We start from the raw sequence: 22,639 nt of genomic DNA, 5'->3' as shown, positions 1-22,639 counted from the left end.
TTGTTTTATTGAAATGAAGATCAAATTAGATAAAGAATTTTAAAGTATCATCAAATATTGGATAGGCTACTATAACAAATGTTTATCATATTCATTAACTGATTTGCATAATGTAGGATCTCCACTTTGACAGGTAAAATGTATGATTTTTATCCCAAAGAAGGCCTGAAATAAAGTTCTCCAGACTCCTGCAGTAGAAGCCAAGCATCCTGATATGTGCTTCAAATTCCACTTTGTTGTATTTTCGGAGTTGCATAAACTAGTGGTTCTTGAACCGTGTTTCAGGGTCAAAGAGCTGTCAAAAGCCTGAGAAAAGAGCAACTGAGGGGGTGAAGCTTGGGCCCCTCCTTCCACTTGAGCAAGGGCATCTCCATTTTTAACTGGAGTAAATATGGTGACTCATTTTCATCAGACAGCAAAGTGAGTCAAGCTAATGTGCCTAGGAAGTCACTGGAAAATAGAAATCGGAGTAATTGGGTTTTATGGATGAGATTTTATTGTCATATCATTTAACACCACGTATTTATTATGTGGAATTAATTTTGGTTTCCAAGATATCTTTCACTTTCCTTTTATTCCTAGTAATTTCTTAGAGTTGACAACAGCCTCCCTCCATCTCTCTCTCACACACACACAGCTTGACTTCTAGCTATTAAATTGTTTTCCACATGCCTATCCTTGCTTCTCTCTTCCAAAACAGGTATGTGCCAATAAAGCATCTACAGGGGACAGACTAGGCATGTCATCAATAAGCACCTCTGATCAGTGTCAATTCAAAAAGGCCTGCACAGGTACCAAGTGGATGCACTGACAACTAATACTTATTTCCCATTTCTGATTTTTCAAAGAAAAAAAAAAAAAACCACCGAATGTTTTTCATAAAATCTATACCTTTACAGGACAACTTTAAAATTTCCAGGAAGTATATATGGTCCTATAAGTATGTTTATAATGACCTCTAAGACTTGAGCAAGACTTTGCATGGTTTTAAATTAGTCTTCTGCTGATCAAAGCTTCAAAGAACCTTCTTGGTAATTAAAAATCTTCCTTGTGCATCTAGGATTGGCAGTAAGGGGGCACAAAGGGGCCTCCATGACCAAGGCAGGGAATATCAGACTGTATAAGTATCTATAATTGCTGGATAATTTGAAGACCTCATGGGGCTAAGGAGATTAAGTGGAGAATTTTCATTGTTTCAGAGGGGCAAGGGGCAAATCCACTGCTAATTCTTTAATGATGAAGATTGTAAGAAGTTGTTAAACTTCTGGGATTTAATATATATATATATATAATATATGTATAATGCATATTTCAGTTTATATTATATATATATATATGGTATGTTACATTACACAAAAAGAAGAAGAGATAGATCAGTAGAAAAAACAATCCAAGACTAATCAAAGTAAATGATAAAAAGATTAAAAGCAAACAGCCCAGGGTGTTCAGTGAATGCCTGGAAAACATAAAAATAGATTTATAGAAGAGAGCAATAGGATCTGAATGGGAAAGGATGTTCAGAAAATTAATCTGTCACATCTGAAATTCAGAGTATTTCCTTTTGGCTACACAAGAAAGAGTTTTAATAAAACCCTTTGTATATGTTTCTGAAAGGTAAATAATTTATAGGGAAATGGAGGGGTGGAAGAAAAATCTGTTCCATCATGTCTGGGTATGAGAATTTTGCTTAATAACTTGCCAAAATATTCTGCTTCCAAGAGCTGCGGCATTATGTGTGTACCCAATTAAAGCAATTTTTCTTTGCTTTGTCTCCTAACTTAAATTCAAATGACATACAAACTACCACTGAAAGGGGGCTGAAACTAAAGTGTCTCATTGCAAGACAGTGGATAACTAGTGTATTGACCTAAAAAAAATACGCCGAATTCTTGTTTTGATCCAATTCAAATGTTTATTGAGTCCTTGCCTTTTCAAAGCACTATGATATTAATATATACCATGGACTTATTAGGTGCCTTATTTATTCAATGTAAGTTAAGATATAACCTATATGTCTTAAAAGCAAACTCAAACATTTTAATAATCATGCTAGGAGAGTGAGAAAAAGGTTTGTGTGTGTGTGTGTGTGTGTATATGTGTGTATATGTATGCATGTGAGTGTACATGCACATATATACACATATGTAAAAAAAATTAAACTGTAGATCCATCTTTGCATTCTTAAAAAATAATTGCTGATAGGTCTCAATAATGAAGTAATGATTCTTGAGCTATATACCATGTCTTGAAGTATTCATTATATCTGGTATAAAGTCACCTTCCTTGACTCCTGAACAATTAACAGTACATTTTTAGTGAAAGACATGGACTATTGGGTCGATTGGTGTGTTTTTTCCCTTTGTTCAAACCCTGAGCAACGGCTACTTTTGAATCTTGTTTCACCACACTTCTGAAGCAGGTATCCTGTAACACCAGCTTCTTCTAGATTCCCAAGCCTTACCCTCCACGGTCAATGACACCGTGCCCTGTGTGTCTTCAATCCCGTACATGACGTCACAGCGGTAGCGGCCTGCATCACTGGCCAGCAGTTTGACCATGGTGAGTGAGGCATCGCCCACGTCCTCAGGATGTGTGGGCACCGACACCCTCCCTTTGTAGTCTTGACCAATCTTGATATTCCCATTTTGGGCCACGAGGACAGTAGTCTCCTTTAAATCTTTTCCCGTCTTGTCCAATTCAATCTTAGACCATTTGATTCGCAGAAATTCACTGGTGGTGTTATAACTAGGTGGTAAGGTAGGCATGGTTGAGAAATGACAAGGTAGGTTGACTTTTCCAGAGAGGGAGCCCTTAACAGATGGGCTTTTTTCCATGTTGACTACAGGAAAAAGAAAATACAAAATTGACAAGCTGAGTCTATTAAATGAGTGAAAGGATAAGAACCATTACAGGAATTTGGTTACATCTTCAGTATGTAAAATAATTAGGATGATTTTATACACAGAGAATAGTACATCATTTCAATAATGTTTTATAACAAAGACAGGAATTAATAATGCTCATTAAAAGTTACTTTTATTTTTATTTTTTAAAGTTCTTATTTTATACTAGAGTATAGCTGGTCAACAAAGTTGTGATACTTTCAGGTGGACAGCAAAGGGACACAGCCATACATATACATGTATCCACTCTCCCCAAACTCCCCTCCCATCCAGGCTGCCACATAATACTGAGCAGAGTTCCCAGTGCTATACAGTAGGACCTTGTTGGCTACCCATTTTAAATATAGCAGTGTGTACATGTCGATCCCAAACTCCCTAACTATCACTTTCCCCGTTTTCCCCCATGGCAAGCCAAAAGTTCATTCTCTAAGTCTGTGAGTCTGCTTCTGTTTTATAGATGAGTTCATTTGTATAATTTCTTTTTAGATTCCATATACACCCTCATCTGGGTATATTTATAACTCTTTTCTTATATGATATTTCTCCTTCTCTGTCTGATTTCACTCACTTTGACAATCTCTAGGTCCATCCATGTTGCTGCAAATGGATAATGCTCATTTTTATGTGCTAAAATACGAGCATTCATTTTAAAGTATTTGTAACTTAGATTTCAACATGAACAAAACAAGTGATAAAATAAGGCCATTGTAGGAAGGCAAGAAATCAAGGGTGAAAGGAACCTAGACTAAGCAATGCAGGTTTAAAGACCTGACCAATGTTAGGAAGAATAGTTAGAAAACAGATTTAAGTTAACAGGTGAGAAGAAGAAAAATGATTAAGATAACTGCCACATTACTTTAGAGGAAATGAAAACAACTTCAAGAAGTGAAAATTATCAAAAGTACTTCAGTAGACTGGACCAGGGAAACGTCCAACACTTGAAGGACTCACTATGGTTCAGTGTTGAATCAAAGGCTTTCATCGTAATGACAAATTCAGCTACAGTCGCTTTGCAGCTAAACATTCAGTTCAGTTCAGTTCAGTCGCTCAGTCATGTCCGACTCTTTGCGACCCCATGAATCGCAGCACGCCAGGCCTCCCTGTCCATCACCAACTCCCAGAGTTCACTCAGACTCATGTCCATCGAGTCGGTGATGCCATCCAGCCATCTCATCCTCTGTCGTCCCCTTCTCCTCCTGACCCCAACCCCTGGGGGGTAATGTTGGCTTCTGTTCACCTAACCCTTCTAAGCCTGGCTTCCCAAGTGGCTCAGGGGTAAAGAATCTGCCTACAGGGACTTCTCTGGTGGTCCGGTGGCTAAGTCTCTAGCCACCCAATGCAGGGGCCCCAGGTTCGATTTCTGGCCAGGGAACTAGATCCTACATACTGCAACTAAGACCCAGTGCAGCCAAATAAAAAAAATAATAATTAAAAAAAAAAAAAGAATTCGCCTACAATACAGGAGATGCAGGAGATGTGGGTTTGATCCCTGCATCAGGAAGATCCCCTAGGGGAGAGCATAGCAACCCACTCCAGTATTCTTGCTGGAGAATCCCATGGACAGAGGAGCCGGCGGGTTACAGTCCATAGGGTCGCAAGAGTCAGACGTGACTAAGCGACTGAACACACACACATGCAACCCTTCTAAAGTATTAATCTACAGAATGCTTTTCTGCTTAAGCCCTTAAACTTTTAATGAGCAAGAACACTTCGACTATAATTTAACACCATTACATGCAGATAAATAAATAAATAAAACCCACTCATATAGGGATCTATACCTCTCCTCCCCATCTTGCACCCATCTCCCAGTCTCTCCTAGTTGGTGAGACAATGTGTTGGTAATAGAATATAAATTATAGTGCACAGGGAGCTCCCAGTTCATGTAAACATGATGAACAGCAATAGTAACCTCTAGGTGGAGTAAAAGAATATTTCTTAATTGACAAAATGATATGTATCTAACACTTGGTATGTTAGTAGTTAAAGGCATTAGTAACACACATCTCAATATGAACATGCATTAGAAATGATACAGACGCTAAAGACTAAAACTTAACTTCAAAAGGACTGGATCCCATTAGGGAGCTAAAGACAACAAAAAGATATCTTGTACTATTTTTTTTTTTTTTTGGCAGAGAAGGGGTCCTGAGAAGGAAAGAGGTGAGAATTTTACAAACTAAAAAATGTCTTAATTTGTACCTATCATATGTTCTAGGAATTCCTATCTTCCTTCCTGAAGAGTTATAGATGATTAAGCTCACAAATAAAAGATGGCTTTTTAAATGGAGAATAAACATCTTTACCATTGACATCAATTGTGGTATAAATTTATAAGACTCTTTGATTCAGCCCAATCTATTCAATTAGGAGGTTTTTGACACTTAGAGCATTCCTCCATAACTGTGCTATAATGAAAAGATATACTGGAATAAAATAATGTCAAAAGGCAATTTCCCAAGGGTTATTTATTGTTCTGGATATTTACAGATACAAGAAAATTAAAAGCTGCAGTTGTATGTAAATATATATTCATGGAGAATCCAGTCTTATCAACAAGATTAACAAAAAGCTGTGTGGCCAAGTCTTCTGTGTATAAAATCTTGGGTCTTAATGCACTGGGTAATAAGAATTGAGTTTACCAAATATAAATATTTTAAGAAAGAAATTTAGTAGCACAGAGGATAATGTTTATCGACTATGCATGTTAAAAAAGAATGCTACCTGCAAGAACTTGTCTGAAATTCTGACAGTGCAAGAAACAAAAATGAATGCTAACAACAGTTCACCATTCAAGTTTGTGGTCTAAATGAATACTGTAAGGGAGAACACTCCAAATAATGAATAATCAATTATGCTTCATTCTATGTCAGTAAATTCTGCAGAGCAAGAATGATGCAAATTCTATCTACATAATTTAATCAAACACACACACACAGACCTTGGCCTAGAAGTGCCAGAGTGAAACTAGGGGAATTTATCACCCTCTCAAGTATTAATATCACTCCCTCATTCATTCATTTACTTGTGACTGTGCAGGATTCCATTTATTGTATTAGACGAATATCCAAATAACAGAGTCAATGGTAAATAATCCATATAAAAGGTATTGTTAAATCAAAGAGTTCCTTATGCATTAAAATCAAGCCAATAACCAAGAGACAAAATGTTCATTAATTACTCACCTTTCAAGTGCTTAGACTTAAATAGAAAAACCCTTAAGGTGAGAGTACTTGTGTTGACCCAACTAGCTATTACTCTGTGCTTCACTGTGAACTTGGCAAATATATTTTATATGTATCTTACATTTTCAACTTCATCCCTTTGAAAAAATGAAGATTCTTCTGAAATTAGCCCCAAACTAATGATATTGCTTAATAGTGATCACCAATTCACAAAACACCTGATGCTTGGGGTAAAGTACAGTACACTGGCTGAGAGCATGAACCAGATTGCCAGGTTCACCTCCAGCCTCCATAACTAACTTGTTGTGTGATCTCTACATTAGTTATGTCGAGAAATCTTTTGGTACTATTGTTTCCTCATTTGCCAACTGGGGAGAATAAAGCACATGTCTCATGGAAGAGTTAAGATTTAAAAAGGTTGACAAAGTAAAATACTTAGAAGAAAGCCCAACATGTAGAAATTACTCAATATTGTTAGAGGTTATTACTATTTAATATATCATCAAGGACCTCTACCATAAGTGTTAGTTTCCCTATTATTTGTGTGAGTTCTTTAAGTGAAAGGGTGATGGTCCTGTTTCTCAGTCCTCCCGCTACTTTCTCCGTAATTTCCTTCTATTACGACCCAACCAAATCAACTCCCCTTTCTCTGTCTCTTTTCTGTGTCCTCCCTCTTCACTCAATGCTGTTGTCCTTTCCTCTCTGTCACCTTTACTCCCCAGAAATGCTGAAGAGGACAGCTTCTTGGCCATTGGCTTGGTAGCGCCTAGACTCTGATGGCCATTCAGGTCATTCATTGTGGTATTCACTCATTATTTATTTATTCATTCCCTTATTCACTCAAGCATAAATTGATTAAGTGCAAGCAGTGTGTCAGGAACTCTGCTCAAAAAAAAAAAAAAAGAAAAACAGCTCTCTTGAAGTCACAGTCTGCTTGGGAAGAAAAACAAGGAATAACTTACCCTCAATGAGTGGTATGGACTATAATAGCTGTCACAGCACAGGGGACAGTGAGAATGTAGAGAAAGGGCTTTAAAACTGCCTGGAAACAATTTGGGGGATGAGAGGTGGGAGCCATCTCAGAAGTCAGCCCATCCTCGGTTCCTCTCTCACCCTCACCACACCACATCCCATGCAGGCATCGGTCCTAATCCTCCATCTTCACATATCCAGTTCACTCTCCTGCCATCACGGGATACAAGCGCCTCATCTCACACATGGGTGATCACAATAACCTCCTAAGTCATCTCCCTGGGGCTGCTCTTTCTCTCCTACGGTCAAACCAACGTAGAACAGCAAACATGGAACTTGGAAAATGTTCATCGACTTACGTTTCACCGGCTGAAAGCCTTTAGTGCTTCCTGGGAATAAAATCCATTTCTAAAGCTTGCAATGCTTGCATGGATAAGAAGCGTACCAGTGGTAAAGCTCACACACTCCTGGGACAGCCTTGGTTCTTCTCCCAGTTCTGCAACTTACTAGTCTTGTGACTTTGAGCAGGTCACTTAGGTTCTCTGGATCTCAGTTTCCTCTATGGATAGTGAATGTTTCAATAAGCTAATGTTAAGTATTAAAACTGTTCCTGGCTCATAGGAAGCTCCTTCTTTAAAAAAAAAAAATTATTTGCGTATAGTTGCTTTACAATGTTGTGTTAGTTTCTGCTGTGCAGCAAAGTGAATCAGTTACTCCTATACATATATCCCCTCTCTTTTGGATTTCCTTTCTGTTTAGGTCATCACAGAGCACTGAGTAGAATTTTCTGTGCTTTACAGAGGGTTCTCATTAGTTATCCATTTTATACATGGTAGTGTATATATATCGGTCCAAATCTCCCAATTCATCCCACCCCTTTGGTGTCCATCCAGATTTGCAAAGTAGAAATAGAGACATGGGTGCAGAAAAATAAACATAGGAAGCTCTTTTCTGAGTGTCAGATAGTGTTTCTATTTACACGAGCTGATTTCTGCCTATCTCTCTATCTAGATCTCCTATTTTTTCCTTGATCACTGCTCTCCAACTGCAGTGACCCTCCTATTGCTCAAACACATTACCTAACTTGGGCCAGATCTTGGCTGGCTGGCTCCTTCTCGTCATTCCCACGTCAGTGTAAGTACTACTTTCTCAAAGACGCCTTACCACCTCCCCTGCTCCCACCCTAAGCCACTTTCTATGTTGTCACTCTGCCTTATTTTCATCAATTCAGAAGTACTTGGATTGTTGGTTTACGTGTTTATCGCCTACCTCATGTAACTAAGGAGATTAGGCTTAATGAAATCTAAAACAATGTATGACTCATCCACTGATATATCCCTGGAGACCCAGACTAAGGCATAGCACGCAGAATCTGTTCAAACAATACTGTCAATGGATAGATAAATGAATGGATAGGAAGGATGGATGAATAAATAGGTTGAGTGTCACAAGTTCTGAATCTTAAGAATGAACTGAAGTGGAACTGTAGAGGATGAAAGAAGGGACTGCTAAGCAGAAGGAATTGCATGGGGGCAGGGGAAGGGAAACAGGTATAAGGAAAAAATAGGGAATAAGAATGGGAATTCTAAATTATTTCAGAGACTCTGAAGCAGGCAGTGAGTGTGAGAAAGAAGCAGAAGCTGAGTCTAGAGAGACCCTTGATGGGAGCAGGTCACTGATACTCAGCACAGATTCTTTCTTCATGGATCAAGAGTCTACAAATTTGGAATCACAAAACTCTCATTAGGTGGACATATAATTTAAAGCTAAGAAAAACAGTGCATGTGTACTTATCCAGTTACAAAGGAGAAAGAGAGAAGGAGAAGAAAAGAGAAAAAGAAAGAAATGGAGGTAGGGGTAAAAACTTGTCTATCAGACTTCTCTATATCTTCTTGATTTCTTTCAAATTGTATCCCTCTAAAAGTTCAATAGTCTTTTTTTAATGTAGAAAAGCCTTTGAGTGGTATCAAAAAGAGTGGAACTTTAAAATATGCCCAGCCACTCAAATGAGCCTTTTTGCACAGTCTGACAGTAATCTGGGAAGTTACTGAAAGCCCACTTTCTTCTTTAGCATCCTGTTCATTATTTTGTTATAACCGATTTATTTAAAACCACTGTTTTCAGCCTAATGATATTTTAGCTAAAAGTCTTCAGCAACAAATAGATAAAAAATTCATCCTTTATTTTAGTGATTCCATAATCACATTCCATGTCCCAATACTTTAATTTTTATTTCAATTAGTCCTAAAAAATGATTACCACACTCACCTTTCTGTAGTGCATGGGCTGCTATTAAGGTGGAGCACATCCATAAGATGCTCTTTATATTTATCAACATCTTGTCCTAGAAATGAAGAAAAACACAAAGTAAATCGTAAGCATTCAGGCTTGTGGGAGGCCATACGTCACATGCTATTTGTGCATCGTATGTAACAAGAGTACAAGAAGCTGCTCCTCTTGGGTTGTAAACACAGGAGGAGACTTGCAACAGGAGAAGTTGTCCCAACACTTTAATTATTAGTTTGACTCTCACCCAATGTGGTCGTTACCAAAATAATTCCAGAACCCAAATTGGGGACATATAACAATGTGGATGTGTGGGGCAACCGCAATGGGGTAGGCTGTTGGAAGAACAATATAGACCACAGCCTAAGTAACTAGTGGCTAGCAACTGGAACAAGGAGGGAAGGGCGACCACAAAATCTATTTAGAAACAGGAAGCTGATCATAGATGGAGCAAGAGAAGATGGGGAGGCAGTTGGGAGAGATGTGGAAAGAAAGGGATTTGCACCAAATGTGAAATGTGTGGAAACCCATCGCTGATTCACGCACATGTTACCAGGACAGAGAATGAGGACCTCGGCAGGCTTTTTAAAGCACAGACTCAATTTAGTTTCTAAGAGGCTGAGCAAACAAAATAAATGTATTATAAGGAGCTGTTAATTACAAAAAAGGCCAATGCTTGCCATGAGTTTTAAGGTAGTTCCAATGGTCTGAAGGGTAAAGAATGAAAGGAAACACCCTGTACTGAGAGACAATAAACCCTGCCCTGGCTTTGCCATTAATTTATTGTGTGACTTTGGGGAAGACATTTAACAAATCTGGGTTTCAGAATGATCCCTTCCAGCTCACATTTCTCTGCTGTTATAACTATGAGGAGGATAAACATCATTGTTGGGGACCATCTAGAAATCAAAGAGCTAAGCTCAAAACAACCACAGAAGACTATTTGATCTCAACAGCTGTTTCCTCCCCAGTTACATTTAGCACTGCTCTATAACAGCCATCAGTGGTTGGCTACCCAGTAGCCAATGCTCTCGTCTTTTCTAACGAAACTTTGATTCCATTTTAATATCTATCTTCCTTCACACGGCCATACTTTGGTGGAACCTGGGTCAAACCCCAGTCCAAATGGATGATCCTGTTTATTCCAAGCCAATTCAGTTCAGTTCAGTTTAGTTGCTCAGTCGTGTCTGACTCTTTGCGACCCCATGAACCGCAGCACGCCAGGCCTCCCTGTCCATCACCAACTCCCGGAGTCCACCCAAACCCATGTCCATCGAGTCAGTGATGCCATCCAACCATCTCATCCTCTGTCGTCCCCTTCTCCTCCTGCCCTCAATCTTTCCCAGCACCAGGGTCTTTTCAAATGAGTCAGCTCTTTGCATCAGGTGGCCAAAGTATTGGAGTTTCAGCTTCAACATCAGTCCTTCCAATGAAAACCCAGGACTGATCTCCTCTAGGATGGACTGGTTGGATCTCCTTGCAGTCCAAGGGACTCTCAAGAGTCTTCTCCAACACCACAGTTCAAAAGTAGCAATTCTTCGGCACTCAGCCTTCTTCACAGTCCAACTCTCACATCCATACCTGACCACTGGAAAAACCATAGCCTTGACTAGATGGACCTTTGTTGGCAAAGTAATGTCTCTGCTTTTTAATATGCTGTCTAGGTTGGTCATAACTTTCCTTCCAAGCCAATTACACGGGTCCTATTTCTTTTGCCAATGACTGGTTTTGGAATGATCATATGATGCAATTTTGGCCAAAGAGATGTGAGAAAATCTTGAATGGAGTAGTTGCTTCTGGGAAAGTATATTCATTTTAAGAAGAGAAAAAGGGAAATGATGGTTGCTTTTCTTCATTGGACATTATCAAGATTGAATATAGTTTGTGAAACTGTTGTATCCATGTTGCATCCATGAGTATATAAGATACCCTCTGGGATGAAGCTGAGAAACAATCAGGAGAGGCAGGGCTGAAGTGCTCAGGCATTAAACCAACAGCTAGCCATACCCTTGAACTTTCTTTTATTAGATAATAAATTCCTTTGTTATTTAAACCCAATAAAGTCAGGGCTTTTTGTTAGCCAATGGCACTGAAAGGCATCTTAACTGACACATATTTGAGTTGGTGCCCTATAACTTTCTCAGAAATTATCTAAATTCTGTATTATTTATAAAACCTAGATTAAAATCTTGTAAGAATCCAAGTCCAATCTGGGCTCAAATTTAATTTAATAATTGACATCAGCCATTCCTCTTCCCTTCATATTCTTCTTCATTTAATTGCTTTATTTTATATAGCTTGAAATAAGTGTTAGAATCTTTCTAAGAGAAAATTATAAAATTCTAGATACTTCCTGAAGACCAGTTTTAATCTAACACATTATACATTTCATATTTTCCATCAATGAACCATCTGACAAGTCACAATGAAAAGTATATAGTTGATAATCCTAAATTAACCTTGATAATTAAGCTTATTATTTACCATATAATCACTGAGATATGCTAATAAAGGTTGTTACACACAAACTGGGAATTAGGTTTCTACTTTTCTGGATTTTTTTTACAAGATACCACAGCAAGCAGGAAGTATATACCTATATCTCATTACTATAACAATATTTCAGGAAAAAAAATAAGATGTCAATTTCACATACCCTAAAGCTTCCAACAAAATGAAACTTTAGATTGTATCATACAACACTATAAAGACAATGTACTCCATGAGTATTGAACCCAAATAAGAAACTTTTATTTAATTGTGCTTACAAACAATAAATTATTATTCTCCTTCAAGAAAATTTTTTTCTCAAATTGTTTTTCTTTTTTTCAGAAAACATTTATAAGCTTAATGTTAAAAGTCTGGGCTCCATCATCAAAGAGCCCTGAATTTGAGTTCTGAATTTTCTGCTTATACTCTGAGATTTGGGGTAAGTTACTAAACAGTACAATGAGAATTGATAAAACAATACATATAAAATATAGCTTGTTGATACACAGTATATTCAGTTCAGTTAAGTTCAGTCACTCAGTTGTGTCCGACTCTTTGCGACACCATGAATTGCAGCATGCTAGGCCTCCCTGTCTATTACCATCTCCCGGAGTTCACTCAGACTCACGTCCATAGAGTCAGTGATGCCATCCAGCCATCTCATCCTGGGTCGTCCCCTTCTCCTCCTGTCCCCAATCCCTCCCAGCATCAGGGTCTTTTCCAATGAGTCAACTATTTGCATGAGGTGTCCAAAGTACTGGAGCTTCAGCTTCAGCATCATTCCTTCCGAAGAAATCCCAGGGTTGATCTCCTTCAGAATGGACTGGTTGGATCTCCTTACAGTCCAAGGGACTCTCAAGAGTCTTCTCCAACACCACAGTTCAAATGCATCAATTCTTCGGCGCTCAGCCTTCTTCACAGTCCAACTCTCACATCCAAACATGACCACAGGAAAAACCGTAGCCTTGACTAGACGGACCTTAGTCGGCAAAGTAATGTCTCTGCTTTTGAATATACTATCTAGGTTGGTCATAACTTTTCTTCCAAGGAGTAAGTGTCTTATAATTTCATGGCTGCAGTCACCATCTGCAGTGATTTTGGAGCTCAGTATTTATTATTAAAATTTCTAATTCAAGCTTTCTATCAGTGAGAACTTCCTGGTTTCATATCACTAGTAGTAAAAAGAATATTTAAAGCCCTCGGATTTGAAAATCATAACCTGGGTTATTACTAAAACTTTGTACACCCTCATGCTCACAGTAAATTGTCCTATAATTTATCATTATGTCCTTTGAATCATTACTTAGAAATATGTTTTATCTCCTGTGTAGAACAGTAGCTTTCTGAAAAGCAGGGTCTGTGTCATATTCAACTTACTAATTCTCACAATATTTCCACAGTGCCGGCTACGGAGTAGTTGCTTTGAGGGAGGTTTGCTGACCAAATGCGTGACCAACACACCCTCATTTCCTATTCAGAAATACACTCTGAAGAGAAGCATCAACAATCTCTTTAGACATGCGTGAGTGGGCTAATTAACACATGAAATACAGTTAACATTGGCCGTGACTCAATAATATCTGATGTTTGCAATATCTGGAGAGTCAAAATCTTGTAACAAAACCAGTGGAGAAGATGCAATCCTGACCAAGAACGGGTCTTCTGCATCACAATTTTCCACCCAAAGCAGATACTTAAAAGTCTAACTCTTTTATAAGGATACTCCATCCTCACAAAAGTGTGGGGTTTTATTTACTTATTTATTTTTTGACGGAGAGGAGGAAGTAGTTCTTCATCTATTTAACAAGTATACTCATCACTTGCCCAAGTAAGACTGCCAGTAAGGCAAGGTTAGGGAAGGAAGTTGGTGCATTAAAAGTGCGAGGAAGAGATCAGTCATATTTTAAATACATTTGCATAAATTAAGTTGCCAACATTTCAAAACTGGAGTGTTCACACTAAGCCCCCGATCTCTGACTTCTTTGGAAAATCAGACCTAACAATTAGAGGTCCATATTCTAGCCAGCCAATCATTAGCACTAAGCAAGCATCAGACCCTGGCCTTGGTTCTGTGAGCTCAAGATTATCAATGCCCCAGTTGGCCTCTCATCCATTTCTACTCCATGCCTATTCCCTGTAGTCACCAGAGTTTGCAACTCAAATTCCCAAACTTCTGATCTCAGAACTATATTTCTACTGCCTCTTCCTTACAGGCCACAGACATCATTCCGTTTCTCTAATTTCCATAAGTCTGTGTTCATGCTCATGGTTGTTTAAGCACACCATTTGCCTTCTTTGATTTTACAAAATGAGAAACTTTCTGAAGCTTCTTTGTTTTTAGCACCACTCTAACCCCCATTTTTTATTCTTCTGCTCTTCTATGTGGGTCTTGTAAGCATTATCTGTTAGTGATAACAAGTCTGACTGCATAGAAAGACTTGGGAGATATGAGAGCTGGTGCCTATATTTAGTCTTCTATTCCAGTGAAGTCAATGAGAAGAGGAAAAAGTCATTGAACAATCAAGTCACAGCTGACTGAGGCTGTTTAATTGCCTAGGAGACATGAGAGACAAGGTCAACAGGATTCCTATCCATGAGAAATGTCTGCAAAGGGGATAAGGGTCATGCCAGGGGTAGGCTGCCTCAGCGAAAGAGAGAGCCAAGGTTTTAGTAAACAGATATTTAGTATTCTCCCTTGATCTTGGGGAAGCTCCACTGAGCAAAGGGTGACTTAAGGATGCAGACACAGTGGTTTGTCTTCCAGTTCTCGAATTAGTTACCCTAGACAACCAATTGTTCAGAATACCTCAGCCACAAAGTGGACGCAAAGAGCATTGTCTATCATGTTGCCATGTGGTGCTTACACAAAGGAGGATCGCTATAATGCAGAGAGAGATATCATGGTTTAAGCATACAGTGTCATGAATTTGCTTTCCATGAATAATAGCACCATGTGAATTTACCACAAACACAGGTATAGATTCCTGTACCTGGACTTTGCTGTTTTTTCATGTCACTGCTCCTTAGTATTGCTGTGTTCACTGCCTGTGCCCTCCTTGATGTAAAATGCTCTGCACTCTTCATTCCCTTTCTCAAGTTCTGTTTTCATCATAGCACACCTCACCATCGTATATGTGTATTTGGCAACTGCCCTTCTCTGCCTTCCATAATATAAGCTCCAGGAAGGCAGTCTTGATGTTTTATTCATTGCTGTATCCACAATGCCCAGGACACCCAGTAAATATTGTTTGAATGAATGAATATGCCCTTATGTGCATGCATGCATGCGTGTTCAGTCACTTCAATCATGTCCAACTCTTTGTAACCCTATGGACTGTAGCCTGCCAGGCTCCTCTGTTCATGGGATTCTCCAGGCAAGAATACTGGAGTGGGTTGCCATGGCCTTCTCCAGGGGATTTTCCCAAGTCAGGGATCGAACCCGCATTTGCTGCAGCTCTTGCATTGCAGGGGGATTCTTTACCCACTGGGAAGCCACCTGGGAAGCCAATTATGTGCACATTATACACTATTTGGCACATTACTTTCTTCAGTTAAAATACAGTTTATCTCTGAGAATGTTCTGAATCAGCTAATACAGTTTGTCTGTGTTACTTTTAACAGCTGCATAATTTTCTCCTACATGAACATATCATCTTTTATTATACAGTTCCTGTGATGAGCCTTTAAGGTGTCTCCAGATTTTTGCAATGAGAAACAATGCTGCAAAAGGGCATTCTTGTCCATTTGTCTTGGGTGACATTTCTACCAATATCTATATGACAATACCTAGAAGTGGAATTGCTGGGTCAAAATGTATGTGCATTAAAAAAAAATTATAGCTATTACCAAATCACTTTCTAAAGAAGATGAACCTATTTACATATATGAGATCCAGTTTCCCCACAACTTGACCAACACAAACTTTTATTAAACTTTATCTTTATAGCCGATTGATGAAAATGGCACAGAATAAACATTATTTTTTTTAAATTATGAATGAGACTAAGCAATTTTTCATATGATTTTTAAAACATTTATTGTTCTCTTTCTGCCAGCAGCCTACACACAAAACATTTGCCAATTTTTCTTTTTGATGGGCTGTGGTCTATTCTTTTGTAAATGTTCCTGGCATATCAAAATATGCTGACATTTTCTAGATGTGTTATGTGTTTTGTGTAAATAATTTAATTGTTATTTAGTCAGATTTATCAATCTTTTCTAGTATAGCTTTTGGGTTATACCTTTCTTTATCAGGGTTTTCTTTTCTCCTAGCTTATTAGTCTAAACATTTTATAATTTCCTCTAGTTATTTTTTAAAAGGTCATTTTTTTACTCCCGACATTTCATATTAGATCCATCTTAATTTTATTCTGGGATAAATGAGGTAAAGATTGATTTGTATTTTGAGTGGGCCAATCAGTTGTGCCCAAGTCATTTACTGAATAATTTTTCATTTCCACTGAATTTCCATGTTTATTTGAGTCTGTTTATGGACTTCGTCTTCTAGTCAATGAAACTAGACAATTTTTTTTTTAATTGAAGTATACTTGCTTTACAATGTTGTGTCATTTTCAGCTGTGTGACAAAGTGATTCAGTTATAAATATACATATAAGACATATATATGTATACATGTATATGTATATACATATATACATTTTATATATATACATATAAATGCAGTTATATAGATAACCTTTCATCAGATTCTTTTCCATTATAGGTTATTACAAGATATTTAATATCTTATAGTTGCCTGTGCTATACAGTAGGTCTTTGTTCATCTATTTTATATATTGTACTGTTAATCCCAAACTCCTAATTTATCCCTTCCCCTGTTTCCACCTTGGTAAACCTAATTTGTTTTTTATGTCTGTGAGCCTCTTTCTGTTTTATAAATAAGTTCATTTGTATTGATTTTTTTAGATTCCACATACAAGTGCGAAACTAGACAATTCTGACAACAGTATGTCCCTCTCTAACTCATTTTACAGGTTTAGTAGGAAATACATGATTTGGGTAATGCTGTTAAGATTATAGAATTAGATCAAGATGAGCCCCAGGGATATATATCTTATACTATTTATTTGTGGAGTTATTTATGAGAGCCCTTTCACAGGTACTTACGCTTTTGATGTTTATAAATGTATATCCATTTAATAGATTTTGACACCAAATGCCCAAAAGTTGTGTGTTAACTTGGTTTTCTCAACTAGGAATTGCAACTCAAGCTTTCTGATTCTAAGCCTAGTACTCATTCTACTATACCACATGTAATAAATACCAACTCAGTAATTTAATAATAAAAAGATAACATATTTTATATGTTTACATAGTTTATTATAAACTATGCAATCATAAATTTATAGATGTAAACACCTCTTAAAATTCTTACAAGAATGAAGTAGGATGTATATAGATAAGAAAAAAGATAAATTTAAATGTAGCTCACCTAATTTACACCCTTTTAAAGATGATCAATCTAGCCAGCAGAATTTCAGGGAAACCAACTCATCACATAAAGATGCTTTGCACTGACCACTGAAATGGAACTACCCTTGGCACATTCAGTAATAGAAACACAGCTGTCAAAAAACCCTGGAGAACATATGTGTAATATAAATGTATAAATGCACATATATGTAATTAACCACATATAGGCTACCAGAGGAAACTGGCAAACATTCACTAACTGAAGCGGAGCTTGGTCAAGACATTTATCTCTACTTCTCCTGGTTCTGATTCCAAATCAGACAGAGTACAGACCTTGTATTTTCTGGTAAAGTACAGATCTATGCAATAGTCAACACGTTTTCTCATCCCGGAGCCAGTTACCCCCAACAATGAGTGTTTATGACTCCTACCTGGTTTCTCTAGGTGGGTGGTGGAATAATAGCCTACTGCAGTCATTCATTCTTTTCCCAAAAAGAACCCTGTGTCTGGAAAAGTTCTGTTCAGTCACAGGGAAATATCCCATTTTATATATAGTATCTAGTGATGTTTGTCCATGAATAAAGTTAACAAAAATATTTAAACCCCACCAGGTAAGGAAAGTTTAGTTATACCGCTCTTGGGTGACAGTGTTGGTTGCTCTGATGTTCAATTACTGACCAATCATTAACCACAAAGTACTTAAGCATAATAATGTGAGGAAAGAAAGAGCAATGAGTATATCTGTAACATTAATCATATTCAGCCTTAAATTAACTTCTTAGGTCTTTTCCAAACAACTTACAAGGGTTTATGCAGATATAGGTATCCTAGGATATCAAAGGTATTTCCTTCCAGTTTGTAGGCACAGAGAAAAAGAAGAAACAGAAACCTGTCTGTAAACATATATAAATCCAGGGGGATTCTTTTAAAACTTTAAATTTGAACTAAAGTTAAAATTCTTTTTAAACTTTAAAAGTAGGAAATACAATTTAGGGCTAACTTTAAATTTCTTTATTTTACTTACTAAGAAAAACAAAATAAAACTTTGAATTCATGCACAAATCTTTAGCAATTGTCTTGACTCTCATCCCTTTTCCCAGAACCCACAAGATTAAGGATCGTGGACTTCCTGCTGGAGGAAGTAATTGCTCAACTACTTTGGAATCCATGGAAGCCTTTGCCGTATTAGCTGGGACATACAATCATAAAATCTCCCTTTTTTTTTTTTTTTAAACATAGCACCAGAACCAGAAGTTCAGTCTGAGACCTTCTGCTTGGTATGTTCTCACATTCCAAGTTACATATTCCCCCAATTGGAACAAATTTCATCTCAAAGACTAGTTGCTTCCATTGATGCCTTCCTATTTTCATGTTAATCTCACAACATCCTATTTTAAGTCTTTAAAGGAATATTTTCACTGTAAGTTTGGCAAAATTGCCAAGTATGCTTAAAAGAATTTAGGTCACAGCTTTTAGAAGGAGTCAAAACAGAACGGCCAGTGTATCAGTTAGATGTCAGAAGACGGGCTAGATCTGCCTGCGGTGCAGGAGACCCAGGTTCAATCCCTGGAGAAGGAAATGGTTACCCACTCCAGTATCCTTGCCTGGAGAATTCCACGGACAGAGGAGCCTGGTGAACTACAGTCCACGAGGGTCGCAAAAGGTCGGACACAACTGATCGTTAAAACCCTGTTCTTCCAAGATAAACCGAAGAAGTAGGCAAGTCTAAAATGCAGCTCTAAGCGGCAGCGTCTACTCTGCGCCACATTCCGCAGTCTTTCGCTCAGTCATTTCATAAATATGAGCTGAGCTCCAACTATGGGCCGGGCGGGAGCTAAAAGCTCCTGCTTGCTGCAAAGGGATCAGGGTTACACCCACAGCCCCGAAGGTTTGTGTTCATGGAATCTATCAATCCTGTCAATGGCAATTGCTTGTCATGCTAGACGAACTCTTCATGACATCTGGAACGTGAATATCTTGTAATTGACTAAAAAACGATCTTTAAAAAGTCAATATATAGATCATAGGATAAACTCATCTCAAATTTCTTCCAAAACTGTTTGCTTGGAGTAAATCTTTACTTCTTTCCTGTCGCCAGGCAAAAACTACTCCATCCCACTCCCAAGAAGCAAGAGAGGGGGAAAAAAATCAAAAGGTCTTATTTAATAAAAGTGTTTAGCGCCCTCTGGATAGAAGTCAGATCCGCTCCAGCAGTCTCCACCAGCCCTTTACAAGGGATGCGCCGCCGCCGGGCTCTCCCCGCCCCGCCCCGATCCCGCGGAAGGACCAAAGCCACGCCCCCACCGGCCTCTGGGCGGAGACCCAGGTGGCGCCCAGCCAGCCGCGGCTCTGAACGACTGCCGGTCCAGCAGTGCTGCTGTCTCCGAGCCCAAGAAGTCACACCCGTTTCGGGCCGGGAGCTGAAGCCCCAGCCCACGTGGCGGCGGCTGGTGAACCCCGGCGCTGCGGGAAGTGCTCCATGCGGTTCCTTTAGTGGGGACAGGGGTATGGAAAGAAACCCCCAGCACCCACTCTCTAAGCCTAGTTCCTCCGCCTCTCCCCCCTACCCTCGCTAACCCCAGCACGCCGCTTCAGTAGGATTTGTTACAGCTCTGGGGATTAAAACAATGGCTTAAAATGAGACGTGAAATTCAGTCCAAAACCTTGAAACGAACCCAGCCGGTCCGCTCCTGGCTGTTTGCGTGTATGTGCCCCATCCTTTCTTCTTCCCTTTCTCCCTACTGCTCCTGTCCTTTCCTTCTCTCCGTTTTCCACCCGGAGCCCTCCTCCCAAATTTCCGTCTTCGACGAGTGTTGTGAAATTGAGAAAGTTTAAATGTTGGAGGCAATAGTCTGGGCGGGGCCCTAGCATCGATTTCGAGTGGTCATGAGCCTTAGTAAAATCTCCCAAAGATCTGTATGATCTTTCTTAAAGGGACGCCCAAGATAGAGTACCAAGCCCTCTGAAACCTGGCCACGTGTGTTAGTCTACCAAACTGCAGGCTTGCCCCGGGAGCGCCGCGCACACCCCAGCGGACTGAAGAGAAGGCGCTTCAGCCCTTGGCAAAGACGTCTCCTTCCTGGGCCTGCCAACACTTAGGTTTACTTCGCAGATTCCGAAGTAGAAAACTAAACGGGAAGCTATGGCCCTCCATCGTTTAATGCAGGGCTGTGAAAGAGGCTCGTTTGGTTTTGGGGCGGGGGGAGGTGGGTAGGGTGAGCTCATTTTTCTCCACCTGTACTGGATTTCTCCATCAGGGGGCGCCCACACCCGTCACAAAACTCCCTATTCCTAGACATCTGGGTTCTGCAAGCTCGAAGCTCTCCAACTGGGGGCCGATCCGAAGGAGCGCACCGCCTCCCTCGCTCCTCCCTTCTTGCCTGCCTCGGCGGACAGAGGAGGCAGGGATTTCACACTAGCCATTCATTTGTCAGCGGTGGGGGAGGGGACGCAGGAGCGAAAGAGACGGAGCAGAGGCTGGGAGAGGGGAAGGGAAACAGAGAAGATGGAGACAGAAAGGTAGAGACAAAGATGAGAAAGCGGACAGCGATAGCCAGACTGTCTTTCCGCCTGTGAGTGTGCGCACGGCGGGACAGCTCTCCAGGCGCGGTGTAAATGTTTCCTCCCTCCCGTAGCATCTCCCGGGAACTTGCAGGACTTCTTAGGGCGCAGCTGGATCCCAGAGCACATAGTTTAAGCGATGACACTAGTTTTCTACCTCGCTCTCCGCTGCCTAACACGGGGATCGCTCCACGCCCAGTGACACAGACAGTGAGCCTAGACAACCCTGATGCCCCCCAGCCCGCACGCACCAGGGATACTGCCCGGCGGCGCCCACGCCTCCGCAGGGCGGTGGGGCGCTCCAGCCCAGGGCGTCCCCCGGAGCTGCCGACACTCGCTCTCTGCCGCCGCAAGACTCGCCAGTGAAGTTGCTCAACTAGGGCCGCGAGCGGGGAAAGGGGTGGGGAAATGGAAGGAAAAGGAGGGCTACAGGAGTCTGGGCGAAGAGGGCTGATCCTAGAGGCCCCAGATTCGGGTCCCCACGCCACCTTTGTCTGAAAAGCGCCCTAAGCGCTGGCTTGCTGGTTGAAACGGAAGCAAAAGCCTCTACCTCGCTTCTCAGAAAGAGCTAAAATTCTTGCACATCTCTACTGGTTCGGGGCAAGCTTTTCCCGCCCTGGCGCCGAGCAGACCTCCGCGGCGCCCCAAACACCCCACCCCCATCCCCTGCTCCCTCCTGGCCGGCTCCGGAGCACGGCGCGCTGGACAAAAGAACCCAGGGGCACCGGAGAGAGCCGTGACAGCCCTCAAGTCGCCAAAGAGACGCGGACCGGGAACCCTGCACCTCCCCCCGACCGGACCACCTCCCATACAGCCCGCGGGATGAGGGGGTCACGTCCGCTCAGAACCCGGATCGCCTTGTCAGGAGCTGCCCGAGAGCGGCTTTCCAGGAACGCCGGCCACTGACCACACACCAGGGGCCAGGAACCAGGTGGCCTGCACCAAGGCGGCTTCGGGGATTTGCGTGTGGGCAAGTCTCGGGAGTCCCCATTCAAACTTTTGCCTCGAGCAGGTTAACGACAACAAAAAGATCAAGATGCCAGGGTCCCTCCGTCCTCTCCAGCTCCAGACCCCTCGACGCTTCTAGGGGGTCTCCGCATTTCCTTCCCTCCCTTCCCCCAATTCCATTAGTCGGTCTACCCCCACCCCACCCCAGGCTTCTTTTGTCTGGATCTTTTTCAGCACCAAGGTCCCTCCGTAGTCCTCTCTCCAAACATCCTTCTGAAAGTTACCTGCATTTTTTACAGTGCCTATATTTTCTTAACTTCTCAAAGATAGTTCTCTTTGCCTTAATTAAAGCCTTCTACCAATCACAATGTACTTTTTTCTAAACTAGATTTTTTTTTCCTATAAGTTTTTCTTTTTCTTTTCTTTCTTTCTTTCTTTCTTTTTTTTAAAGGGGAAACAAAAGAAACGTGATTACCTTGAAAGGCGGCTTATTGCAGTTTAGGGGGAAAATTCACCTCAGCGCTGCGCGATTGGGCTCGGCGTTGCCGGGGCGGGTCACATAGGAAGCGCGGTGTCCTGGGGAAGCGTGCGGGATGGTGCTGGAGGATGCGGGGCTGGCCGCAGATCCCCGTCCCCACGCCTGACCGCAGCACCTAAGAAGGTTCGCGGCTGTTGCGCCCTCCCGACTGGAGTTCCTCCTCAGAAAGGCTCGGGGCAGCTCGCCTGCAAGTTCAAATGCGGGTTGTGACACCCATCATCATTATATCACTGTACCGTCAGCGCCGAGGAGGAGACTCGGCGAGGAGGAGGAGGAGGAGGAGGAGGAGGAGGAGGAGGAGGAGGAGGGTTCATTCACAGGCTC

At 40.8% G+C, this 22,639-nt stretch overlaps 1 protein-coding gene across 2 annotated transcripts in view; it reads right to left on the bottom strand.

Moving 5' to 3' along the window:
• VCAN (versican) overlaps positions 1–22,394 on the bottom strand; it is a 119,800-nt gene extending 97,406 nt beyond the window's left edge. For both annotated transcript variants that reach the window (XM_052642748.1, XM_052642749.1), the window contains exons 1-3: positions 22,253–22,394; positions 9,329–9,404; positions 2,462–2,839 (exon numbers count right to left, since the gene is read on the bottom strand). In XM_052642748.1, coding sequence (XP_052498708.1) covers positions 2,462–2,839; positions 9,329–9,398 — 448 coding nt within the window. In that variant the 5' untranslated portion in view covers positions 9,399–9,404; positions 22,253–22,394. The remainder of the gene's footprint in view (positions 1–2,461; positions 2,840–9,328; positions 9,405–22,252) is intronic.
• Positions 22,395–22,639: the final 245 nt, after the last annotated feature.

Source organism: Budorcas taxicolor, chromosome 7, assembly GCF_023091745.1.
Source record: "Budorcas taxicolor isolate Tak-1 chromosome 7, Takin1.1, whole genome shotgun sequence".
NCBI classification, from domain to species: Eukaryota; Metazoa; Chordata; class Mammalia; order Artiodactyla; family Bovidae; genus Budorcas; species Budorcas taxicolor.
This window is presented reverse-complemented; position numbering and strand designations above follow the sequence as displayed.